Source organism: Leptonotus elevatus, chromosome 10 (genome assembly GCF_054856555.1).
Source record: "Leptonotus elevatus isolate MCC_2025b chromosome 10, RoL_Lele_1.0, whole genome shotgun sequence".
Lineage (NCBI taxonomy): Eukaryota > Metazoa > Chordata > Actinopteri > Syngnathiformes > Syngnathidae > Leptonotus > Leptonotus elevatus.
In genome coordinates, this window is record NC_141248.1 from 2,929,850 (window position 1) to 2,957,169 (window position 27,320).

General features: G+C 39.4%; 1 protein-coding gene across 7 annotated transcripts in view; it reads left to right on the forward strand.

Moving 5' to 3' along the window:
* cadpsa (Ca2+-dependent activator protein for secretion a) overlaps positions 1-27,320 on the forward strand; it is a 176,823-nt gene that overhangs the window by 98,153 nt on the left and 51,350 nt on the right. For 3 of the 7 annotated variants that reach the window (XM_086086188.1, XM_086086189.1, XM_086086191.1), the window contains exons 12-17: positions 6,852-6,988; positions 7,072-7,259; positions 10,824-10,925; positions 11,002-11,065; positions 13,806-13,929; positions 15,670-15,738. In XM_086086188.1, coding sequence (XP_085942314.1) covers positions 6,852-6,988; positions 7,072-7,259; positions 10,824-10,925; positions 11,002-11,065; positions 13,806-13,929; positions 15,670-15,738 — 684 coding nt within the window. Of the gene's footprint in view, positions 1-6,851; positions 6,989-7,071; positions 7,260-7,528; positions 7,700-10,823; positions 10,926-11,001; positions 11,066-13,805; positions 13,930-15,669; positions 15,739-27,320 lie in introns of all 7 variants that reach the window. The other 4 variants (XM_086086187.1, XM_086086190.1, XM_086086186.1 and 1 more) reach the window with 3 other exon arrangements.

Here is a 27,320-nt window from a genome sequence, read left to right on the forward strand (position 1 = left end):
TTTAAATTTTGAGATCCGCACAATAAATGTTCAAAAAGAGATCCGCACAATAAATGTTCAAAAACCTAATATTTATTGCAATGTGTGACTCTGAAAACTATCACTACTATACATCTGTATATATTAAGCAATTAAGTGCCAGGAGATCATACTGAACACATCAAAACTGAAAATGAATTGTAATATAATAAAATGATACAGTAGTTTGTCACTCAAAAGTATTGAAAGATTGAAATATAATAAAAACTTAGAAGAAAATAATGTTGTTCAGAGTGTTTCTGGTGGTGTGTGTTTGTTGTTTAGGATGAGACCCAAATGTTCCTGACAATATCCCGAATGTTCCTCAGAGGTTATGATAGAGGTTTGCATCTCTGAGTGAATGTATTGCAATGCATGGGAAAATTGTATGTTTTGATTTGTTTTTTAACAGCTATTCTATTTAAAATACAAAAACCTTTTGATCACCAGTAGTACAGCAGACACCTAGTGTATCCTCTCCTCTGGATCTATAAACAAATAGTAGCCATCAATCATTGTCAGGGCCGTCCTTCCCCAGTCCAGATGGGCGGGGGTGATGGGTGGGGGTGTCACTGCAAGTTACTGTCCATCCCTCCTGCATGCCTCCACTGCCTCTCACTCACATCAAACAGACCTGACAGGCCACCAGCTTCAGTCCAAAGGGGCACAATGTAATTTTTTTTGTTTTGTTATTTTTTTGTGTGTCTTTTTGGGGGGAGGGGAGGGGGCATTTTTGAAGGGACACACTTATGCTTCAAGCATGTTTTGTTTTGTTTGTTGACTGGCAGCCGGTCTGCTGTCATTCGGCAGCTAAAGGACGATAGCTGACAAATCTTTTGATAACTATGCATTAGGCAGTTGGAGAGTTTGGCTTGAATTACAGATCTTCCTGTAACTAACATTATCTAATGAATTATATTTTAACTCAAGTAACTCAGTAGCTCACTAAGGGCTGTTACCTAAGGTAAAGGCATGCAGCCAGAAAGAGTGCAGCTGCATGCATTTTCCTATTGACTTAAGTCTCGGATGGGCTTGGATAGTGCCGGAGTCGACATCGTTCGACGGTTCCAAACCTACACATCAAAATAATAGTATAAAAACTATAGTATTATATGGCACAGTGGATGTTTTTATATCGCAGTATACTATCGTATTATGATTGTACAGCACTGCATGAGCACGAAAAGGAGCCAGTCATGCCTCTCACACATGACACTGACTAAGTCTACATGCAGGCAATAACCCTTTTATAACCCGAATATATTCAGGTAATATTCAGGTTTTGTAGGGCCATGTAAACACGTGCATTAACCCAAATATGCTCTTATTCTGGTTTTTAAAAACCCGAATAAGCCCCCTGGGTTCCCCCTTTCAAAACCCGAATTCTCGCTCATATAAACGCATTCAATTGAAGAGTGCATTTTTTTTCGCTGTGCGCATGCTTTCTATTTTCTTCTTTGTCTTCTTTTCTTCTTTTTTGATTATTTTAATTCACAAGGAATCTTGGTCTTTGTAGTAATGACTTGTATGCACAGCTCCGTCCCACTCCCTTAAGGAGTCTTGCTTGAGTACATTGATTTCTCCGCGGCATTTTCACATTATTTTGTGTCTCAGGTGAAAACGCCACAGTCTGTGCCTATTATACAAGTATATAAGTCCGTGCTTCTGGCGTGTAACCCACCGGAAATCCTCAAGCCGGTGTAAACAAACGCTGATGAGCGGCAAAGAACCACACTTCTGGAGCGAGGAGGACACGACTACTTTATTTAGAGTGGTGAATGACATGAATATAATGAACGTAGTAAGTTAAAAGCGGAAATTACGTTATTTACGTAATTACGTTGTCCGTGCATTGTGGTCGAACGGGATATTCCAATCGAGCGCAAATGGCCATGTAAATTAGAGTAACTCGGTCCGCCACGCATGTAAACGGGTTAACCCAATTGTTTCACAAACCGGAATTCTGACCTTAACCCGAATATTGACTGCATGTAAACGTAGTCACTGGAGTGGCGCGAGGTAGCTTAATTTTACTGCAAGTTAGAGATGAGATTGGAGAGGTGCATTCGTTCATATAGCCTAAATAAATCTAAAATACATTTGAGTAATTTCTCCATGATGGTTAACAGAAAAAGTACAGAAAAGATTATATCGATATTCTGGTCCTTAATAATTGAACACAGGGCCCTTTTTATCACCAGGGTTCGATATCCATCCTTACTTTTGAGGCCGTATTAAGTCAAGCACCCCTGGAGGGTGAAATATTATTATACAGGGTGACACAAAAAAAAGTTAACTTTTTACCAATCCAATACAACCAAAAATATTGGAAGAAAAATATTTTATTCATAGTAATTGAAACCTTAAAATATGCCATTTAAGAAACAATGTTGGAATTTTCTTCTTTTTTTTATTTTTATTACATCCTATAGATGACATCCTCCTGTGCGAATCCATTGAAATCTGCTGTTGAGATTCCTCATTGACCACTGCAACATCTCAGCTGGGAAAACAACATGTTCAATGGTCTCCAGACCACCAGAATCCGAACAATCAGAATCCATTGGCCCCGTTTTGACGGATGCCTATATTTTTGGCTAGTGCATTATGACATTATGACCACAAAATAAGTTATTCTTTCTGGCGGGGAGGGTAACAAAAAATAAGTTAGAATCACTCTACGGGTACGTGGAAACATTTAATAATTAATTTCCCAGATCAATAACCTGTGGCCGTGCTGTGCCAAAATCACCCCAAAACTCAAGTGTGTCATTAAAGATGCATCATGGAGTTAAAAAAAAGTAGTATTAAAGCTTTTTCTACATCATGTATGCTCCAGCAATGCCCGATAAGTACAAAGAGCCCTAACTTTTTAACTGTGACCGTGCCTATTAGCTTGCATCTTCCATTCAGTGTGGAGTTTTTAGGGCGAATGGTGGAGGTGACTTCATGCACATTCCTGCAGACATGTAGTTAGAAAACGTACGGCACAACTGGAATGGAAACTGAAAAAAACACAGCACAAACATTCCAAACTCCAAACTCAGACTCCAAGTAAACTGGAAAAAAAAACCGAAAAGTATATTCAAGCGCAAGTACTCGCACGCGCACCATGCTCAAGTTTGACACAGAGGCTGCAGCTACGCTTTAGGCCAGAGATGACAGTCACGAGTAAAAAAGCGACAAACTCAGCAATGCAACTTTAAAGCTCAGATGACTGATGAAAAGAAAGTAAAACTGTTATTGTGGGTCTGAATTTTATTCTTGTTCAATGTTTTGTTCTTGATATTTAAAGTTTAAATGTATTTTTAAAGTTGACTTACTCAAAGAAGCTAGTGAATGATAATCCTAAATATTTGTTGAAGGAGTGAATAAAGTAGAATATGTTTGAATGCAGATTTTTTTTGTGTATGTATATATATATATATATATATATGAGCAAATTGGTGGCATGTTGAACATTTTTGTCTTGACTTGAATGCTCTGAACAGAGTAAAACCTTTCTGAAAACAGCTCTCATGGGAAATGAACAGAGATGTTTTGGGTATGTAGAATTACAGAAAAACTGAATTTTTTAACACACTTAATTGTCCCTAGGTGTAATTGTGAGTGTGTGTGCCCTGTGATTGGCTAGCAACCAGTTAAGAGTGTACAAAAGATGTAGAAATTAGAGTGTTGAAAAAAAACGTATTTCACTAGCTTTTATTTGGATTGAGAATGAATAGGGACATTTTGTGGGAATTGTAGTGGTGTAATTGTTGAATTTTTGGTGGATGGAAATTTTGGGCATGTTGAACTTGTACTTCTCAAGGTAAATTGAATTTCAAATGGGAATTATGTGAATGTTTTGTTGAGTGTGTAATTACGAACTTAAATTTTTTTTTGTGGGAATTATAGTCTTCCTTCTTTTCCTACGCCTTTTCCTGCTAATGTGTGGGTTTGTCTGCCTTCATCTTTATTCTTCAAGAACTCCTCTGTTTTGAGCATCCTCTGCCGTCCGTCACTTGCAAATCCTGCAAATCTTTCCATCTCTTCTTTCCATCTCTTCTTTGGATTTCCCCTTGGTCTTTTCCTTCAAATTGTAGACTCATAGCCTCCCTTAGGGTCATCCTGCTCCTTTCTCATCACGTCCATACCACCTCATTCTGATCTCCTTTACCTTGTAAAGGATATCCTTTTTCCCTAATTCCCTTTTGATGTGCTCACTTCTCTCCTTATCCTTCGATGTCACTCAATTCCAGAGGTGGGCAAAATACACAGACTGAGCACTGGCTGAAGCAGGTTTACATCCTTTAATCAGTATGTCAGTAGACAGTACTCAGTCCGTGCATTTTTTACGAGGCTTCGCGTCATAAAGCACTCGCCGAAAGATGGGCATTCGTCCATGATGTAACGTTTTTGCCCACCTTTGCAGTCATTTCAGTTGCCTCTAAAATCTTCTCTTTTTCCCATAGCTCAGCGCCATATTCAGTTGTCTTTTCATTTCTGCTTATTGACAATTACTTCCATCTTGGATGTGTTGACCTTCAGTCCTTGTGGAAACTTGTGTCTTCAGTCTTTGTGAGAATAATGTCTGTGAAAAATGAAAAAAGTGTTGAAATGTGGGACATTTTGTGTAATGTTGAAGTTGAACAATGTGAATCAATGAATGAATGTGGGAAAATAATTGAATAATTAAGAATATATGAATTTGTCATTTTAGGTCAAAATTTCAGTGCAATTCGAGTCGTGACTCCACATCGGGTGGACTTAAAAGTTTGACTCCGCCCACACAGATTTTTCAAAATGATTTAAACTATTTTTTTCCCAACAAAATTTGCAGATTTAATGGTCCGCCGTCTTATTAAGTGAACTTGTTTTTATTTAAACACATTATGGAGCATCAAAAATTACAAACACTCAAGCCCCAGTCCGCCGAGGCAGAGCTAACTAAACAGTTTGAGGAAGTGGCGGGATTGCAGTACTACATGTCCCCAGCAGTGAGCGCATCCCTGGACGGTTGAGGTTAGTATTTGGGTTTCGATCAGTTTAAAATTTTTGTTGTTCAATAAAGTGTTCAAAACATACTGTAATCGTTATGTGGTTTTGGTTATGGTTATGGTTAGGGTTAGGTTTAACAACAAAGAAAGGTGCTTCGAAGTTGAAAATCCGTGTGGGTGGAGTCAAACGTTAAGGTCCACCTAATGTTGAAGCACGCTTCAAACTGCGCTCTGCATGCAGGGCTTACTCTAAAATGTAGGAATATTATTAGCCGCTTTTCCACCGCAGGACGTTCGGGTAGGGGGGGACTTTCACAGGAACCGTCCTCTCAGCTGACCCGCTTGTGGCTGTGTGTCCACTGCGAAGTACGACACATTTCGCGACGTCACGAGTTTTGATCGACATGTTAACGCCATGAGACGGTTTCTCCCGTGACGTCACCCAAGCACCGCGCGACGAAAATCACGAGGAAAGAGAAAGACTTGTGGCGGTTGCTGTTTTTTTTCTGCTTTTTTTTAAATGTACTTGGCGTGGATGGATGGTTTGAGTGAGAGGAGACGGCGTTTAGATGAAGAATTTGAAAAGGCTGACTCGCAAGTCACGAGTTAAAATCGACACGTAATCGCCTTGCTACGGTTTTTGTGTGACGTCACCCAAGCACGGTGCCGCAAAAATCAGAACAACAACGAGGAAAGAGAAAAACTCATGGCGGTTGCCATTGTTTTCTGCTTTTTTTAAGTACTTTGGCATGGATGAATGGTTTGAGTGAGAGAAGATGGCGTCTAGATGAATAATTTTACAAGGCTAATAGTAGAGTGGAACGAAAATAGGCAAAGGATTATTAAGAGAATTGTTTTGGTAGAAAAGACTTAAGCCGAGAATGCATCATTGTCACGCATGAAAGTTATACTAAATAATTTTTAGCCAATCAGCACGAAAGCCCGATCAGGAGTTTATCGGACCGGCGGAGGACCTACTCTCGAGTAAGACCTCCGCTCATCCCCGTAAGTTCCTGTAAAGGTGGCCCGGTACAGAAGGCTCCTGCAGTGGAGACGCGCACATACGGGGCTGACTCCGTAAATTTACCCCGAAGTTCCTGCGGTGGAAACGCGGCTATTGTGACAAAGGTGACATTTTTGGTATGTGTGAAATTTTGAATTGTTGAACAAGTGAATTGAATGAGCTGAATATTTAGAATTTTGAGATGTGAAACCTGTTTGTTGAATGTATCATTGATAATGAATGGGAATTTTTGGTGTGCAAATTCTGAAATTTGGGGAAAAGTGAAATTTTGGAATGAGGAAAATAGTACCCTGAAAGGCGTGAATTTTTGGAATATTTTGAAGTGGGAATAGTGAGAATCGATCAAGGAAAGGGGAAAGTACAAGTATGTCAAAAAGTGCAAGGAAAAAACTTCTTTTTTTTGTGTGCATATTTAAATGTTTAAGTTGGTGGTGTAATATAACATGTGAAGGCCTCAGCCACAATAGGATATGATAAGTATGAGCAATAGTAATATTGGCTGCTTGCTCCACACAATGATGTACTTCATAATAATATTCTTTCTTTCTTTCTTTCTTTCTTTCTCTTTCTTTCTTTCTTTCTTTCTTTCTTTCTTTCTTTCTTTCTTTCTTTCTTTCTTTCTTTCTTTCTTTCTTTCTTTCTTTCTTTCTTTCTTTCTTTCTTTCTTTCTTTCTTCCTTCCTTCCTTCCTTCCTTCCTTCCTTCCTTCCTTCCTTCCTTCCTTCCTTCCTTCCTTCCTTCCTTCCTTCCTTCCTTCCTTCCTTCCTTCCTTCCATCCATCCATCCACTCTCGGCCTCCTGCCCACCTATTTGGATGGGTTCTGTGCCCAGATGCGGATCGTGCCCAGAAACATGGCATGGATGAGTTTATATCAGCCAACCCCTGTAACTTTGACCATGCTTCACTCTTTGAACTGGTCCAGCGTCTTACTTTGGATCACAGACTCAATGACTCTTACTCCTGTCTGGTAAGCAACTGTAAAATGCTAATTGTTCCTTGCTAAACTATAAAATGTCTCACACTGGTGTATGTTGCATCTGTTACATTCAGGGCTGGTTCAGTCCTGGTCAGGTATTTGTCTTGGACGAATACTGCGCTCGCTATGGAGTTCGAGGCTGTCATCGCCACTTGTGTTACCTGGGTGACCTACTAGAGAGGGCGGAGAATGGAGCCATGATTGACCCAACACTTTTACACTATAGCTTTGCCTTCTGTGCTTCCCATGTCCATGGAAATAGGTACAAATACATTTGGAGACACTTGATTATTGTGTGTGATAAATAAAATGGGGGGGGACACATATACAGTATTTAAAAGTTGTGTGCTCCATGTGTTCACCCATCAGATTTTATATTTGTTCATTGATGCCCATCATGCATGTTTGCATGTTAACTTTCTGTTTTTCTTTTGTCTCTTTCCTATTTCTTTTCTAACTTCCTAATGCCCACTTAACAAAAATAACCTTCATGGTCCACAAAATTCTAAAATTTCACACAACCCCTGTTAGTCAGCGTGTGTCAGAGTTATTAAACTGGCCAGTATCAGAGGCTGAACTACAGCAAGCACTTTTCCCCTCTTCTCCTGAGCCCTCTCCCCAAAGCATTAGGAAAGAACTCAAAATCATTGAGTTCATGAAGAAAAAGGATCTCAGGTCCCCACTTTTCTCAGGACCTAAAAGGTGAGTTATGCTAGAATCCATCCATCCATCCTCTGGCAAATAGAACTGCACATATGTCCTGCAATTGGGTGGCTACCAGTATGGATGGGTCAAAGTCAGCTTACCCACAACCTGTCTCAGTTATTTGATGCAGATGATGAAAAAAATATTGAGTTCAGACAAATGTACACTATCTAAATGGCAGTATTGAGCTTGTGTCAAATCACTTTTGATGTGCTTAGACATCAAATGTGTCAACATCTGCAGATGAAACATAAATATTGACGAGGTTGTTGTTGAGGAAAGACATTAAAGGAGTCTTTCACAGCCCCTCTACCCAAAAACCCAAGCCATCATTTTCCATTCATTCACCCTTCCCTCTATTCTTCTGAAAAACACTGACTAGAAGATAGACGTTCTCCCTGATAGGCCCGGACAGCCATAGAAGAAAAAGAAAAATGAACATTGTCATGATAAATGTATAAAAGACTCGTCTACAGTATTTTCTCAAAAAGTGATTTGGGTTTAGACCCTATCAAATATTTTACTCTAAGAGCATCTCTCAAGCTCTTCTCAGTATGTATTGATTTTTTTAAACAAATGTGATGGTGATAAGTAATGATATGCCTTCATGTTTATCTTTGAATAAATTATCCAAAACAGTGACATCCACACACATCAAGTGTGTCAGGAGAGGCCTCGCCAGTTGGTCCATATTGCCTTGAGGCAGAGGCATGACAGGTTGACAAGTTGTCATTTATGATGGCTGAGCATCCCTGCCCGAGACATTGCTGCGCATCCCTACACAAAAAAGCCACACACCTCACTCAACCAGACCAACCCCCATCCAAACCTATAACTTCCCAAGTAGCCTGCTGGTCCAGAGATGTGGATGCAGTTTCTCAGGCGCCTGCCACAGTGTCACTACTTGACTTGCGTCCAGAATTGTGTCACGTCTGTTTGAATAGTCTGTTAAAGATATCATAAATGCACGACCTAATGACATGTCTAAATTTCAGGTAAATACCATTTCTGTTGCTAGTAATCCAACAAGTGTGAAAGTTAATTTGAACAGTTTTTTGTACAATAAATTAAAAAAATAAAATTATAATAATAATATATTACAAAAAGGCGGCACAGTGGCTGACTGGTTAGCACGTCCGCCTCCCAGTGCAGAGGACGTGAGATTGAGTCCGGGCTTCGGCCTTCCTGGGTGGAGTTTGCATGTTCTCCCCGTGCTTGCGTGGGTTTTCTCCGGGTGCTCCGGTTTCGTCCCACATTCCAAAGACATGCATGGCAGGTTAATTGAACACTCCAAATTGTCCATAGGTGTGATTGTGAGTGTGGGTGGTTGTTCGTCTCTGTGTGCCCTGCGATTGGCTGGCAACCAGTTCATGGTGTACCCCGTCTACTGCCCGAAGCCAGCTGGGATAGGCTCCAGAGCCCACCCCCCCCACCCCCCCCCCCCCCCCCACCCCCGCGCCCCTTGTGAGGACAAGCGGTTAAGAAAATGGATGGATGGATATTACAAAAACAGTAAGCGTGTTAAGGTTGTGTTGCAGAAAAAAATTTTTTTTACATACCAAACATACACTTGGCATTTTTTTGCCGGAGTAATATCAATTTAGTTCAATAAGTTATGGATTTTTTTCTGAGATTTTATCAAGAGAAGTTTATATAAAAAAAATTATAATTGCTACATAAAATAACTTTTCACATTTTCCCTGTATCAAAATAACAAGAATTTACTGTGTATGAAAACATGTTCAAATTTTTAAGTAGACTAATGCACATTGTGCTTTGAATTAAGTGGTCTTAATTACTACAGTTTCACAAGATTAAACCTGTTTCTTAAAAAAATTATTTCCTGGAGTTATTTGTTGCTTGTGTCTGTTTGTCAGTGCTGGCTCATTTACTTGTCTTCATTGAAACTGTGAGGTCACCAGGTTATGCAAACATGAGGGAGCTGACAAACAACAATTTGTTGCTGCTGCTGCTGGAATAAAAGTCCTAATTAGTGTGAAATGCACCTCTTATAATTCTTGCCTTTGTGTGAAAGGTGAGGCAGTTTATTATTGTGTCATTATGACACACCATCACGTTTGCTAGCCTTGCCACAAAACAAAGAAAACTAAGAAATGACAATGTATGTATTTAGTAGTTAGTATGAATAGGCATCTACTTATCTTAAGTATTGTAGCTAATTTGATAGCATATATTGCTAGGGATGTTTGATACCACTTTTTGGGAGACTGATACTGATACAGATACTCAAATCTTCAGTACTCGCGGATACCGATTTCAAGTGCTGATACCATTTGTATGATACATAAATTTTCTCCCCAAAAAACAATGACCTATTACTGTGATGGTTATTAACCAACACCTTCTATTGTAAACAAATACAAATGAAACAACAATTAAAAAAAAATTCTAATGCCAGTGAAAGCAACTGCTTTACAAATTCAAAGCCTTTCACTTTGAGCCTTCCCCTCAAATGTTATCAGTACAGGCCTACAGGTGGCAATGACAGTCTCTTGAAATGTTCATGCAAGTTGAAGAAGAGCTGTTCGGATTAAATGATACTTGATGCTAAGCGTGCTTGTGCTCTTTGATGTCAAACAGCACACTAATGAAACACTCCAATGTGTTTTAGCAACACCCTCTCCTAAACCCGTGCGCAGTTTCCCGTTGTCCACTGAAAGGACATGTCAAAAAGAGGTGGGGGTCGGTAGGGGGTGATGGATAGAGGGTGTGTCATGTCTCCTGCTTCTCATCATACTGTCACAGCCACCAGTCCAGCGCCTCTCCTGTCACATGCACTCTGCTCACACTCCAGCCAGGCCCAACCATGTCACATAGGATAAACGCAGTCCAGATGCACGTACTCGCAGATGCACACCTGCTTGACAAGCTCTATTTAGTGATATTGAAATAGAACTTCATGTTAAAACGATGTCATATTTCAGATAGTATATGACAAAGTAGATAGCATCTTCGAGAGCTTCTTGCATGGAGCCCAATAAAATATAAGCAAATGCTAATTTTGGAATCATGTTATTAAGGATCCCTCCAATGATTATAATGTTAAGCGCCAATAAATGATTGCCAATGTTGTTCTTAAACTTCTTCTGTCATGTTTCAGACCGGATGGAATTGGTACGGTAACCGTAGAGGAAAAGGATCGTTTTGAGGAGATCAAAGAAAGGCTTCGAGTGCTATTAGAAAACCAGATTACACATTTCAGGTAAGAAATACCAAAAAGTGCTCATGTAAAACCTAAGGCCAGTGTGATTAACCACATGCTGCACTATCTCAAAAAGGTATTGCTTTCCATTTGGACGACCAGATGGTGCATTGAAAGCAACTCTATCTTTGCTTGAAAGGGTAAGTGATTTGTAACACTACAGGATTGGTTATTTAAATGTGCAGTGCTAAGATTATAATGTTTGATTTAACTTTTTAATTATAAACTGCTACCCTCTTTATGTTTAACTTTTTAACTCATTCACTCCCAGCCATTTTCACTCAAGCAACCCCGTTTGCTCTCGGCTGTTCGACTGGATTTTGACAGATTTTGCAAGGTCCACAGAATATTGTGTTATATTATTATAAAAACAAAAGAAAGATTAGAGTCCCTTCATTCATCAGGAACAAAAGTATATTTGTATCTGTCTCGGTTTTGCAGCAATTAGCATCAGAATATAGCTAACTTTCATCATTATTCACAAACCTGTTGAAAACACTGGCAAAAAGAGCTTGTTGCAACATGACCTTGGCTGATCTCTTATACTCTGCTGTCACCTGCTGGCCGTTTTTTGTTATAACTACCATTGCTTTAGGCAACCTCTTCATGTCAGAAGCTGTATAAAAGCCTTCTGTATGCTCTAACATAAAAAAAAAACATGTATTAATACGTTTTTGTAGTATTAAACATATTTAGACGTTTTGGGGTTTGGATGAATTAAAGTACTTTATGGATTTTCATCAAACTATTATTTCCTTGAATTAATCAATAATGACATCCTAATCACTTACTCGTGGACAAAAGTAAACGACACGTTACAATCAGAGGTTGGTCCAAACACTCCTGCTTTTGTAGCATGTCATTTTTTAAATTGCTTTGAAGTTATTATTCACGTTTGTTCCTAATCCCTCGCAAATAGCTGGAGTACACTACTTTACCAAATTTCCATTAGTGTTCCATTTAAGTAATGACTTAGGGTTCTATTTTTGTGGACCGACCAGATGTGCAGAAATGATGGTGTATTCTGATTTTCTTTGCACCTGTTTGGGCATTTGGCTGACATGCTCTAAGATGGGCGTTCCGGCGTAATGAGTGAGGGTCTTCTGACATGTGCCCGACCGGGGCTTCTGACAATTTGGTGGCTAAAAGTAATCTAAACTATACCACATCTGTGTTTGATGCAGTAGGTAGACAGTTGGTCTAACACAAATTCTAAGCTGTGTGGACATGTGTGAGGTTTGGGCATGGGCCACCATTCGATTCTGACGTTTTTTATCACTGTTAACAAACATATTGATGTATGACAGTATTATTACAGCTTTAAAATGAAATATATTTTTTTAAATATTTGAGTAAATAAAAACAGCACTTTTTTTTGTGAAGCTCAGAATCTGTAACATGTGTTACTCTCCCTGTGCTAAAACTTAAAGTAGACGTGGTTCCAGCAAGCGTAAAGTTTAGTCTACTTTAAAACCAAATTGCCAGGTGGGCTGGGTGCATATCAAAGGAAACACCCTTGGTACACTGAAATATTATTATTATTAATAATTAATAATAATAATGATAATAATACTACTACTAATAATAATCATGATAATACTACTACTAATAATAAATAATTAATTACATTTGTATAGTGCTTATTTGGACACTAAGATGTTTTAAACAGCAGAGTACTGACACAGCAAGGAAGGGAGGACCTAGGCGCAGGGAGTAGGTCGGCCTCAATGGCAGCAGTTTATTTACAAAACTAAAAAAATGACAATTAAAGGCGCTCCACTCAGGAGGGGAAAAGGCACAAAAACAAGGCACAGGGCGAGGCGAGGCCTGTGGATCAAGCGTGTGCGAACGCTTCCATGCACGGCGTGTGACACTTCAGCACTGGGAAGTGGCTGATGCAGTCTGTTTATTAGGTGGATAATTGGAGACAGGTGGAAGCAATCAAGAACCGAGATTGAGCATGGCAGAAGGAAGGGCAAGTGACCTGGAGTGAGAGTGGTGGTTAGTTCTTTCAAAATAAAACCAGAAATGGATGGACAAAAATAAGAGCAACACAGGCCCGCTTACTGCGGCGTGACAAGTACAACAATGACAACAATACGACAATAAAAGACAGCGGGATTAAAGACAAAACAGATTGAACAGGTGGGTTTTGTAGTTTTTAAGAGTTATATTATTATTGGTTGTTGGTGTTGTTGCTGTTGTCGATGTATTATTATTATTATTGTTATTATTATTATTGATAGTTTTTATGTTTAACGTCTGTGCCTTTTACTGTTTTATTATTTAATTGTTTTTACTAACTTTTGTTTCTATGTTTAATTTTCTGTGCCTTTTATTGTTTTATTATTTTTCTATTTTAGTGGTGTTGCCGATTTTGTGCCTTTTTATATTGACTTGTGTACAGCACTTTGGTCAACTGTTGGTTTATAAATCAGTTGGATTGTATCATTCATTCATTCATTCATTTATTATCATCAGCACACAGGTGGTGGGAATCAGTACTGCGATGCCTTTGGGTGTCTTAAGCTTAAAAGTGTGATTGAAGTCCATGGATGTATTCAATAAGTCACCAGCGGTGATAAGAATCTCAATCTTCAATCACTGCCATTGATGGTCATGTATGGATTGCTGTGTCCTTTTCCGCATAGAGATATCTCCATGCTAGACCTGAGCGTGCCACATCACCCTTTTTTAAACCGGCTTATACTCCCTCGTCTGCAAAATTACCAACACCCGGTCTAACCCGCCTTGGTGCAGATTTAGACCGTGTGCCACGCTGAACTTGCACCGGACACAAAAATAGAGCCCCAAGTGTCTCGATACTTGATGATGTTCATTGGTATACAGAAAATAAAACAAATATTTCCTTCCTGTAAGGTTCTGATGAAAGATGTTGTCACCCCGGTTCCACAAGAAGAAGTCAAAGCTGTGATTCGTAAGTGTCTGGAGCAAGCAGCTTTGGTGAATTACCAGCGCCTGTCAGAGTACGCTAAACTGGAAGGTAAGGTACTCATACCTCATTGCTACCAATGTGGTGTGTCACTACTGTTGCAATATGGAAACTACTGTACCTTAACTAATGGAAACTCTTTCCTTATTCAGTAAAGCCATTTAGACTCAGATGTTATGAGCAGACTAGACTGCTAGATATATTTTTGAAAAGTCATTACGGGAGCGCCTGAAACGGTTTGTGGATTTATTTATTTTTTCAGTTTCAAGGCAAGTGAAATTGATGAAGACCTATTCTAATAATCCATATTATTATTATTATGATGTTGTTTACATCCTTTTTTCACAGTCGCTCCAATTATATACTGTACGTTATGTGTTTGTTTTTAATGACAAATGCCTTACACAGTTTGTATGCTCCCTCTGACTGTATCCAAATAGTTACAAATGAATAGTAAGTAAAAATGCATTCAATTTTCCACTATTCTCTTTGCTGGCTTCCACCATGCCTCGGCTTCTCTTTCAACTGAGTTCTACATTGGCTCTATCTCTATTTGGTCATTCTTACAGCTGAATAGATGCTCCCTTCCCTTGGCCTTGCTCTCTGATGATCATACTCACCCCTCCCTTCTCATCATCTATTGGTACTTACTGCTCACTCCATGGTGCTTTTAACAACAGGAAGACCAATAAACAAAACCTAATGACGCTCTGTTGTGGCAGCTCATATTTTTGTTAGAGCAGGTTTTCTTTAGAAGACATCATAAAAATATATATATTATTTTAAATGTATGTCTTTGTATAATTACATGCACGTCACATGATCAGGGGTGGGCTACTTCACAGTCCAAGGCTGAATTTACATCTTCCTCATTCCATGTTGATATCTTCTTACATTGCCTTATAAAGTTACTTAGCGCATGTCCATGTATGCTGTGCACCTCCGCTGCGCTGAATTTAAAAGAAATGAGAGGAGCCGCTTTGAATGGCCTGTTGTGTTCACTACCACAACAGCGCAAATGCCCGATTCTACTTATTTTTAAACAGTTTCAGAAGTATAAAATGAAATCTATGCAATTTATATGTACAGAGAGGCCTCGAGTTACATCGTACGTGACCTACGTCATTACGACTTTACAGCGCCCGGTCCTCGTCCCACTGTAATCACGCCATTTTAAAGTAATTTAAAGTTGTGTTGTTGTTACCTCCAGCAACGGATGCCCATCAGCAGGTCGGCTTGCCATCAGGCGTCTCACATTTCCGTGTTTAAGTTTGAATTTGCTCCGCTCTGCCGACCATCAGCAATGAATGTCTGTGCGGAAACACGTAATATTCCTGCTCTTCCAGGTCGCGCAAATATGTTTTTAAAAATTACTGCACAAAGTATTTTGATGTAAATATCGACTTTATTTGTGAAATCCAACTTAATTCAAAATTTGAGTTGCATTGCCAGTGTAGAAACGGAACTCGGCTGTAACTCGAGGACTCCCCGTATATACAACCCACTAAAACAAATAATAATATATATAATAATGACCATAAATGCCTTAATGTGAGTGAAATGTGTAATGGGTAAATGTCACACGAACACGGGGATGGAAGGCGATCTCAAATTGATGATATATTTAACCCTGCAAGGCAAATTAGACTGAAATTTAAAATGCGCAATTCAGCAATTTACATACCTTATAAATGGTTTATAAAAACCTTGGTCGAACCCTGCTGACACTATGGCCATCCTCTCTGACCCGAGCCTCTCGCATGCTTCGGTATCCTCCCTCTTTCTCTGTAGGAAAAAAGAGAGAGATGTATGAGCATCCTGTCTTCTGCTTGGCGTCTCAAGTGATGGATTTAACCATTCGTGAGTAGTTACCTCATTTCCCAGCCTCATCCTCTACCTTCATGTTTCTCTTGCAACCAGCATGCACAGCCACCACAATAGGCTTACGGTGTTGTTTTGAAGTCTTTTGTTTCCGTCTGAAATGTGTACTTGTCAATTTCTTGACAGCTTTCCTGCACAATCTGCCTCCGAGTTGCTTTTCTTTTTCCTGTACTGCCCAAAAGCACATTGTCTGTCTGCAACTTGAATGCATTTTTACTTTGCTTATGTGTATCCGCTTCCGTGTCTAAGATCATGATACACTCAAGAGGACAAAAACATACTGCAGTCTTTAATGAGTTTGGGGTTTCTCAAGAGTCATCTTGCGTGCAGCAACTTGGCCATTAATTAAACTACAATATGGACGATGTTTTATTGTCGATGTAAGTACAGTGCTGGTTTCTAGTCACGTGAACATCTAACAATGTTGGCATTCATTCTGTAAATTACAACTTCTTTTGGTATTTGCTGCATTGTTCAATACTAGATTGTCTCACACTTGATTGAGGTTCTTTGTGTTGTCTGTTCTTCGCTATTGTTTTTCTTTTCTTTTAAGGGATGCACGATAATGCTATTTTCGATAAACCAATAATTTAGAAAGTGTAGATGTCGATAATCAATATGAAAGCCAATAATTGTTTGCAAAATTAACTTGAATACAAATATACTTTTGAGTCCTAGTATAAGTCTAACATACTACAAATACATTGAAACATTGTGTAAAGCATCATGAAACTGAATTTTATGGATATCTCTGCTTCAAAGACAACCAGTAACTCATTCTGAGTTTGCCAAAACAAAACAGTCATGTTTTAAAAATGCATAAAAAAAACTGTGAGGGTAACATTTTGGGGAGACACAGTAAACAAAGTCCACACTGGCGACGGCCATGACGCCATGATATCGCGTGCATTATGATGTCACAAATATGTAGCACTACCATAGGAGAGGGGAGGGGTTGAGGAGTTGGGCACAACTCAAGCCACAACCACAACAGATGGACCAACGTGGCAAGTCAATTATTATCGGCGGATTTCTTTATTATCTGGTCTATCTGTATGATGTCAAATTGGTCGATAATTTCCAATAATTACCGGCCGCCGATATTATCTTGAAATCTTGAAATAATTTGACGAGTTATGATTCATTTATTGGAGCCAAAAACAATTACCAATTACCAATTACCTAAAATACAAGTGAATAGAAGAGATGAATGAGGACTCCTGGTTCAAGATGGCGGCTAGGTCTGCACAACCTCAACCAGCCAAGGCTTAATCGTAATGGTCAGCATGTGCAGAGCATGTGTGATTAAACACGTATATTGGCGATATAAAGGCAAACAAGCAAAGTAGTGTGAGCGCTTCCGCCAACTGCCGGCATGGCCAATTCATAATTACCAGGCTTCTGCGGAGCTTGCATATGAGCTGATCATTTAAATCAGGTGTGCTGGAGGAAGGGTTATTATAGTTTTGAAATTTTCATTGTAATTCGTTTTTATTTTGGTCTAAGTTTAGTTTTTTTTAAACTTAGTTTTAATTAGTTTTTAGGGGGGGTTCTGTTAGTTTTAATTAGTTTTACTTATTTAAAAAATGCTTAGTTTTAGTTAAGTCCTTATTCCGGTTAACATCAAAACAAATATACTTAAAATCACATTTAAAATCCAAGACGGTGTATTAGAGCCACATATAAATCTATTTTTTTTAGTAGGCGGGGGCAATATCCAGAGAAAAAAACTTGCAAATTTGCCACTTTATTAAGTGGCAAATGTGCGAGTTTATAAAGTGGCAAATTTGCAAGAAAAAAACTCAGAAACTACGACAAATACACGTAGCTAGCTATAGCCTAATGTGAGGATTCGTTGGTGGTTAATAGGACACTGTTTATAAAATGAAAACACAAATGGAGACTGATTCATTCTTAATTTAAACTTTACTCGTCATACACGGCAGCTAGAGGGACAACATTTCCTGGCCACCTATTAGCTGACTAACACTAACCAATCAGAAGCTAGAATATTTTAGGTAAATGCAAGTGAATGACGGAGAGCAGCAGAGTCAACACATCAACTTAGCTACTTGTACAAAAACATACCAAAATGTATGAATGTGTAAATAATAATTCTGGAAACATAAATGCACAAGTAAATATTTATTTTTAGAAATTAACTTAAATACTTGATCATAAGGGTGTGGAACTTCGCAAAGCGACGCATCTTTGTCGCTGGCCGCATCCAACGCTTCAAAGTGCGAATGCTTAATATGATATGGTTAAAGCCATTACTGTCTCCTTGTTTGAAAACCGAAAAGTATTGGCACAAACATCCGACTAGTACGCTATGTGTATTTCTCGTAAATTTCCGATTTTTTCTCTCGCAAATGTGCCACTTTATAAAGTCACACATTTGCCACTTTATAAATTGGCAAATTTACACGATTTTTCTCGCAAATTTGACACTCTATAAACTCGCAAATTTGACACTTTATAAAGTTTTTTTCTCTGAAAATTGCCCTTGCCCTCTAAAAAATATATATTTATACGTGGCCCTAAAACATCGCCGTAAAAATCATCCTAAAGACTCATGTATTAAATTAATTAACCAAAGACTAAAACTAAGGACATTTTCGCTATTATTTTTTGTTTTAGTTTTGTAAGCATAAAATATAATTTCAGTTTGTTTTCGTTTTTACTTTATTTAAAAAAAACAAAAAAAAAGTAATTTTACTTTTAGTTTTTTTGTTAGTTTTACTAAAATAACCTTGGTTGGAGGAGGGAAGCATCTAAAACATGCCGGATATGGACTCTTGAGGACTTGAGTTACTGACCCCTGCGCTAGAAGCACTCAAGTGCAATGTCTCCGTTTCATTTCTCACCCATGTAATTGAACAGGAAATGCCCAAATTCAACTAATTCTAATGAGGAAATCATTGACATTATTGTATTGAAAAAGAAAATCAATGTAAAGCATGGGTCAAGTGAGTAAAATGGAAAATAAGTTAATGTTTGTGTGTTTTTTTACTCTTAACATGCAGAGGTGACAGGGAGGCTCTGCCTCTCCTGCTTACCCAGGTCGAAATTAAACTTTTCCATACTGTGACCATCAGAAAATTATTCACAAGAAACATACATTATTCACTGATGACAAAGCACAACACCTATTCAATTTTTTAGCATTCATACTTTTATACGGGTGTAAATAGAAGTTAACTTGTGTTAATCATAAATATCACGCCAACAAGGCACATGGCTGTGCTGAAGTATTTCCAGCTTGAATGTTACTCGCCCTATTTCACATAACTTGAGTGTTTATTCTTCCTTTCAACTCATGCTTGTTTTCTCTTAAAACCCTCTTGTTGAGGTTGCTCCTCCTTTTGAGTGAGTATTGTGAAGTACGCCAAAGAAAAAGTCAAAGGTGCTGCCTTTCATATGATAGTTTTGTCCAACTATAAATGCCTACTTTTCCCTAAAATGTTTTAATGTTATTTAAGGCCTTGCTAAAGTAGAATCAGTCAAAATTTGTGTTGAAAAATGTTCTCCTGGCACTAGTATTTGGACCGCTAGGACTCTTACGTACATTTGGCATTTCCTATTTGCTGGTACAACACTAAAGCATTCCAGAAAAGAAAAAGCAAGTTGACTGGTTACATACAGGGAGAGATTAAACAAGAGATGAAAAGCCAGAGAGATACAATCATTCAAGCTAAACTATGCTACCAAATTGCGACTTCTGAGAGACTTTACTGTAGGATGTCCTAACAAGTCCTCATTATAAGCGTACAGAAGTCCCATTCTGTTGGAGCTGTCAGCCATGTTAACATGACTTGAGCTCCTGCAGGCAAATAACGCTCAGCTACTTGTCTTGTCCACAACATCACTGAACCACTTGAGCTACGCCACAGTGGGTGGACTGAACAAGCGTGACCCTGACATGAACAATTCAACTCCAATGAAAAAAAAGTATGTTTTTGGGTGGAAGGTTTTAGACAGTGCTTTAGTTGATTTCTGCATTTTCAAAGACAATATTGGTCAGTTTTAATTGACATTTTTATTAAGTGTTAATTAGGGCCCGACCCATATGCATTTTTTTTAGGCCAATGCCAATACCAATTTTGGGCAGAAGAAAAATAACAATTACAGATTAATTTGCCGATTATTTAAAAAAAAAAAAGTATAATACATAAATATTTTCCTCCCCTTTCCTTTTCAAATGGTGTCACTTACACGCAAACTTTTGCCATTGAGATTTACTCTGCTTTGAATGACAAGTCCATACATAGTATGACTTTATCAACAAATTTCATGAAGTATACAAGGTTTGTATGTGGGTGAGTATGTGTATGTGCGTGCGTGCGTGCGTGCGTGCGTGTATTTGTTAGCTCACCAAAAACCTATTAGAAAAAATCCCATACCGTTCACCTAAACCGAACACCGCCGTCAGGAGACCCGAGGGGACCAAAGAAAACCAAGGAAGGGGAAATCCAGCACCGACCAGACACCACCCTCCGGGCCACCCACCAGAATTCTTCCCCAACCCCAGAAACATCTAAATTCCAACAAATCCCCCAAAAAATAATCAGGGAGACCTCAAGAGACCGAAGGAGAGACTGAGGAAAGGAAGGAAGGACAGACGAAGCCGAGTGAGATTCACAGACACCAGCCTCCACCGATTCAATGACCTGAGGAGGAAGCAGATTGTGTCTGAGTTTCGATAGATGCTGGTGTGGTGGATCTGGCATGCATGAAAATCTCCACCAAAGAGGGGAGCTGTCGACCCCTGCCAGGACAGAGCAAGCGCAACACCTCAGGGCCCCCCAGGCCGCGGCAGCGCCAAAGGACGACCCCCGGGCACCGCCAGGGCCACCGGCCGGAGAGCAAACCCAGGAGCAGGAGCGCCCCCCACCCCAACACGGCCAGCGCCCCCGACCCAACGCAGCAGGACGGGACACTGCAGGCCCACCAGGCACCCCACCGGCCCCCAACCCCCGCACCCCCACGACCCCCCCCGCCCCCCATCCACCTCCGCCATCCACCCCAACCCAGCCCCAGCCGCCCCCAGGTCCCCAATCCCCCAGACACCCCCCACCCCCAGTACCCCCCCACCCCGCAACCCCCACCACCACCCCCCCCCCCAACAAAGCCGCCCCCCCGACCCCACCCCGACCAACCGGCAGCCCCCCAACCCCCGACCCCCAGCCCCCGAGGACCCCCTGCACCCAAGCACCGGCGCCGAAGAGGGGCCGGACAGCGGAGCAGAGAGGGCAGCCGCGCCCACCCCACCCCCCGCCGCGTGGAGGGACGGAACACCGGGGGCAGAAGGGGAGATGGGGGCACCGGAGGACGGCCGACACCCCCGAACCCCAGGCCCAGCGGGGAAAGGCCCCGGTCGTCACCCCAGCGTTCTTTGTGAAAGTTAACCCCTGTTACTGAGTCCGCCAGCTCGCCGACTGGCGAACTCTACCCCTAAACCGTGAATGTTACCCCACCCAGTGTATATACAATTGTGTGTGTGTGTGTGTGTGTGTGTGTGTGTGTGGGGTGCATTAAAATTAGGAGCAGGTGAACCGGAGCCGAGAGAAATGATATTCCCACGCTCCGATCCACCCGCCTCCCAAGCATGTCACTGAGTGTATGTGGTGCATTAAAAAAATAGATGGGGGGGGGACACGGACAGGGGACCGCAGCACTGCTCTATACCGCGGTCCCAACCGATGGCACCCCCACAAGACCCCCCCCCCCCCAGTTGTGTGGTGCATTAAAATTGGAGGGGAGTTGTAGGGTGAAGACGGTGTTTCCACCCTACCCCACCCCCCCCAAAGTGTGTTATGTGCCCTATATGTCTATAAAAGTGTATTGTGCAAACCTAGTGTAGTGAGTTAAGAGGAGCGACCAGCGGGGCCCTCCCCAACCGGGCGGGGGCAGGAGGCGCACCCGCCCACCAAGCCCCCACCCACCCCACCGGGACCCCGGCGGGCATATGGGACCAGCCCGGCGGGGCGATAGGCCTCGCCCCCCGAGGGGCAGACCCGCCCACGCCCAGCCAGGGGGGGACAGCACCCACAGAATTAACCCACTGGCATGCCGTGAATCCGAATATCAACCCCTAGTGCCCATCGGAGGCGAATCCGCTCGATCCCGCTGGCAGCAGCTGGGTTCCTGACTATAAAAACACACAACCATTAGTTACAAATTGCCAAATACAGAAACATCAATGCAAGTTATCACGCTGCTGTGGCTCTCGCTAACAGGCAGAATTAAGTAACCAGGTTTAGGTTAAAAAATTCTATATACGTAGACCATGTTTCTTTAAATTTTGACATTTGGTTTTTATTTGAGGCAGATATTTTTTCCATTAAAATGTGATTTATGAGGAGGTTAGACCATTGGTCGATATTCAGAGTTTGTTTATTTTTCCAGTTAACAAGAATTGTTTTTTTTGCGATAGTAAGGGCTACAAGTATAGATTGAAATTGTTTATGTGGTAAGTCAGTTGTTGTTAAGTCACCTAGCAAACACAAGTTTGGAGAGAACGGTATCCTACAGTCCAAGACAGCGGAAAGTTTTTCTAAGACTTTAGTCCAGAAACACATAACCGGAGTACATAACCATAAAGCATGAAAATAAGTGTCTGTAGTGTTTTGTAAACACTGGAGACAAATGTCGGAGTCTGAGAGTCCCATTTTCTTCATCATATATTAAGTAATGTATGTTCTGTGAATAATTTTATATTGGATAAGTTGTAAATTTGTGTATTTTGTCATTTTAAAAACGTTTTCACAAACTTGAATCCAAAAGTCAGATTCCGGAGCTATAGACAAGTCTGTTTCCCATTTCGAGATGGGTAAAGACGTTTTATCAGTATATGAAAGTAACTTATATATTTTTGAGAGTTTTTTTGTTGTTGTCGGAGAAAGCTTGGTAATATCTTTAGCTAAAACAGGCGGTTGGAGCGTACGCTGAAGTGTTGGAATTTGTTTCTTTATCATACTTTTAACTTGCAAATAATGTAAAAAAATTCCGTTTTTTATTTTGTATTTTTGATGATATAAACATATTATCTGAGAAGAGATGGTGGAGATGTGTAATTCCTTTCTGCTCCCACACACTCAAATACAACGATTGGTTGTTAATTTGAAAGTCGGGGTTATGCCATAGGGGAGAAAGCCCACAGGGCTCCACTTGGGCTTTTGTAATTTCTAGTGCCTTCCAGCAGGCAGTCAGGGTGGCGGAAATCATTGGATTTTTAAAACAGTTATGTCGCTTAATCGATGTTGTAATAAAGAGTAAATCTAGGAGTCTGAGGTTATTACAATCCTTCTGTTCTAGTTCCAGCCAACAGTTAGTATCTCTATTGGGTTGTGCCCATTAAATAATAAATTGTAGCTGGTTGGCTATATAGTAGTGCATACAATTTGGTGCCTCTAGACCTCCTTTGGATTTATTTTTCTGAAGAGTAGATAGACTAATCTTTGCTTCTTTTTTTTTATTCCAGTAAAATTTTGTAACGGCTGAGTACAACAACTGGAACCAGTTAGCCGTAGGTTTAAATGGAATCATTGAGAAAAAATAGTTTATTTTGGGTAAAACTTTCATTTTAATAGTGGCTATTCGTCCTATTAGAGAAATAGGAAGATTATTCCAGCGCTCCAAGTCACTATAAATGCTATCCAGAAGTGGAGTAAAGTTTAAATTAATTAAATCAGTTAATTTAGGTGAGATTTTTATGCCTAAGTATTTTAAATTACCTATAGAAAATGAGTAGTGTGGGTCCTGGCTTGCAGGGTTCCATGAATTTTCTGTAATAGGTAGAAGTGTTGATGTTGTCCAGTTAATAGAATAATCTGATAACTGTGAGAATTTAGTTATTAAGTTAAATACTTCCCCTAACGAAATAGCAGGCTTTTCTAAATAAAGTAAAATATCATCGGCATATAGATACATTTTATGTTATGTTACCCCAGAGTGAATTCCTTGAATCCTTCTTTCCTGGCGTATGGCTAATGCAAGCGGTTCAATAAATATTACAAATAATAAAGGTGACAGTGGGCATCCCTGTCTTGTGCCTCTCTGTAGAGTACAACTCTGAGATATAATCCCATTAGTAGTAACAGTAGCTTTAGGAGAATCATATAATACTGACACCCAGTGAATAAATGACTTCCCAAAGCCAAATTTATTTAAAACAGCAAAGAGGAAGGACCAGTTAACTTTGTCAAAAGCTTTTTCTGCATCCAATGATATAATAACTGCCTTTTTATCATACCGCTGTGACATACTAATAAGGTTAAAGAGCCTTCTAATATTATTAGTAGAGTGACGCTCTTTAATAAAGCCTGTTTGGTCGCTATGAATGATTGTCAGGATTACTGTTTCTAATCTAGATGTAAAAGCCTTAGTGATAATTTTAATATCAGTGTTAATTAGTGAAATCGGACGGTAACTTGATGGAAGGGTGGGGTCTTTTTCTGGCTTTAATAAAAGTTTAATTGCTGCTGTATTCATGTGTGGGCGTATGTGACCATTAGTTTTCATTTCTGTTACTGCTCTTAAGAATAGTGGAGCAAGCATTGACCAGAAGTGCTTTAAAAATATAGCCGGATAACCATCCGGGCCAGGTGCTTTGCCATTTGGCATACTATCTAGAGCACTGTACAACTCGTTTATAGTAAGTGGTGCATCTAACATCTTTATATTCAGTAGTTAACTGAGGTATATTTAAGCTACTGAGGAATGCCTCAATATGCTCTGGGTTAGGTTTATTAGTTTCTGAGTATAGGTTGTGATAGTAATTATAAAAAATTTGATTAATTTCTTCTGGTGATTGTGTACATTCACCAGTTGTCCCTTTAATAGCCGTTATAAGCGATTTTTCCCGATTACGTTGAAGTTGGTTTGCAAGAAATGTACCTGATTTGTTGAAATCAGAAGTATACAAGGTTATTAAAACCATTCTTGTTTGCAATTGCTGTACTGTATATGGTAAAAGTACATAATTGGGCTGGGAAAAAATAGCAGTCACGATTATTTGATTGAGATTGAAATCATGATTAAAATAATTTGTGATTTCAAAAGTTAGTATTTATTCAACTACTAAAGCTGCTCAACTACTTAAAAGTGTCATCGTAGCGTCATGCCTATTTATCCCTGCACTTTGAACAGTTAAACATAATTGTTTTTGTCAAGTACAAATTATGTTGTTAATATTATGTGAAATTCAAGCCTCTTGCATTTTTATTACTCATTTTAATTCTAAGCATTAACCTTTTCTTTTATATATATTTTATCTTGGGTTATTTTTTTCAAGTTTTGGGACTTACTGGCCTAACATGGGACCTCGGGGATTGTATTTTGTGGAATTATGTGTTATGAATTATGTGGAAATGTGTGTTAAGACAAAAAAAATCCTTGTATGTATACATCCTTGAATTTTGAGAAAATACATTTTTTGAACCCTTGAAAGATCAGCTTGAAATATAACTTGAAATGACAATGACAAAAAAAAAACAATAAGAAAGTGAAATAAGAATAGAATATACTAAAATAATAGCAGCTGGAAAAAAAACACAAAGAATAAATACTGACTGTTCCTGTACGTTTTGGCCTGTTGGGGGCAGTGTGGTGCCATGCATCCGTGATGTTCACACTTAAAGTGAGTACAGAAGAAAGTTATGATTGAATTATATTAAAAGTCAGTTTTCACACATTGGGAAGAATTTGTGACTTTGCGTAGTGTTATCTTGCCTGTGGGTATGTGTTCCCTCAGCATTTGTGTGTGGATATTCGTTATTTGAAGGAAAAACACTTCCTCTCTTCGCTTTTAGCATTAGCGCTAGGCTAGCGATGTTTTAAAAACGAAGCATGTTATTGAATTTAAAGATACAGTGAATGTAATTCTTATTGTTGTGTGTTTAGTTTTAAAGTTAACTCCAATTGGGCTGTTAGGGACAACAGAATAACCACAATAACATACTCTACACACTTGCTAGTTGCTAATGCTATGTAAGCAAAATGGTGCATTCGGGGTACTTTTACAGCATCTGAAACTTCGGTTTTCTTCGATTATAACGTTTTAAGGGGAAAATAATCGTACATTTGGCCCAATTGGCTGACTGTTTTGGCAGATGTTTGAAGGGCAATAATCGGCCAATTATAATTGGCGGCCGATAAAATCGGTCGGGCCCTAGTGTTAATTTCCTATGGTGTAGTGATGTGGATCCGCACTTGGAAAAATGAAATAAGGTAGACAATAATATTTGTGATATACTGTGCAGTATGTACTCTATGTAAGTCCATAAAAAATAGTGTTTGGTGATGTGGTTGTCTATACAGTAAATGTTATTTATCGAGGAGAAAAGTTCATTTTATACACTCTAGAAACAGTTGGGTCAAAAGTAACCCAATTATGGATAAAAAATGGACCGATCCACTTTATGGGTCAATTTGACCCAACTTTCTGGGTTGTTTTATACAACATGACCCACATTTTTGACCCAAATAAAGGATTTGACCAATATTCATGAGTTGTTTTACGCTGAAAGATCTTTTTATTTTATTTTTACTCAAAGTTGGGTCAAATTAACCCAAGTAGAGGATCGGTCCATTTTATACCCATAGTTGGGTTATTTTTGACCCAACTGTTTTTAGAGTGTACTATGTGTATAATCCTGTCATAATGTATTTAACATTTTGAGATTTGCTCTCACTCTTTCCTGTACATTGTATGTGCTAATGTTTACACTTTGATTACAAGATTTGTTTTGTGCTCATTCAAAAATAGGAAATGGCCCAAAGGCAAGTACTGAATGTGATATTTACAGTTCAGAATCCAGGCCATGCAATACAACTTCACCTACCCACATCACAACTTGATTGTAAATGATAATGCACAAGCCAATGGCCCAATAGATCAAATGGATAATGTGGAAGTCATATTTATTGATGCTCGGCATCACACTCAAATATACGTTGGAGTGCATTATCATGCTTATACCATGGCCGTGAAAAAGTAAAGCAAGATAAGATTGGCAATTTTTAAGAAAACATGTTATTGCTACCAGGCATCAACCAATTAGAAGTAAATACAGTGTATGTTAGCCATGGTATAATTTCATTCCACTCACTGTACATGGTAAGATGCATCCCATCAGGGCAGTCTTAAACGACAGCATCATAAGAATGACATTTTTAATTTGCATAGTTGGGAAATTTTGCTTGATCATATCAATATGAACTAACTGTGAAAGCTGAATTGGGAAAACCGCCCAGTTCCGAATATGAAAGACAAGTAAGTCGGATAATAATGTATATTTTTAATATAACACTATTTCACGACATTACTGCATGATGAATGTTGAATGTTGTTTTCATCCCTCATGTCGACCACATTTTCTCTCAATGTTGATGTCGATGTCTTCTGCCACACTGACCGAGATGTGACACATTGCTTTACTAACAGGATATTACTACTTAATTACTTCAAACTGTAGTAGTTGGGACCTCAAGTAATGATATATTAGTCTTGTAAGGTAAAAAATTTTAAATTGTAATTCTCTATTGCTGTTTCAACAAAA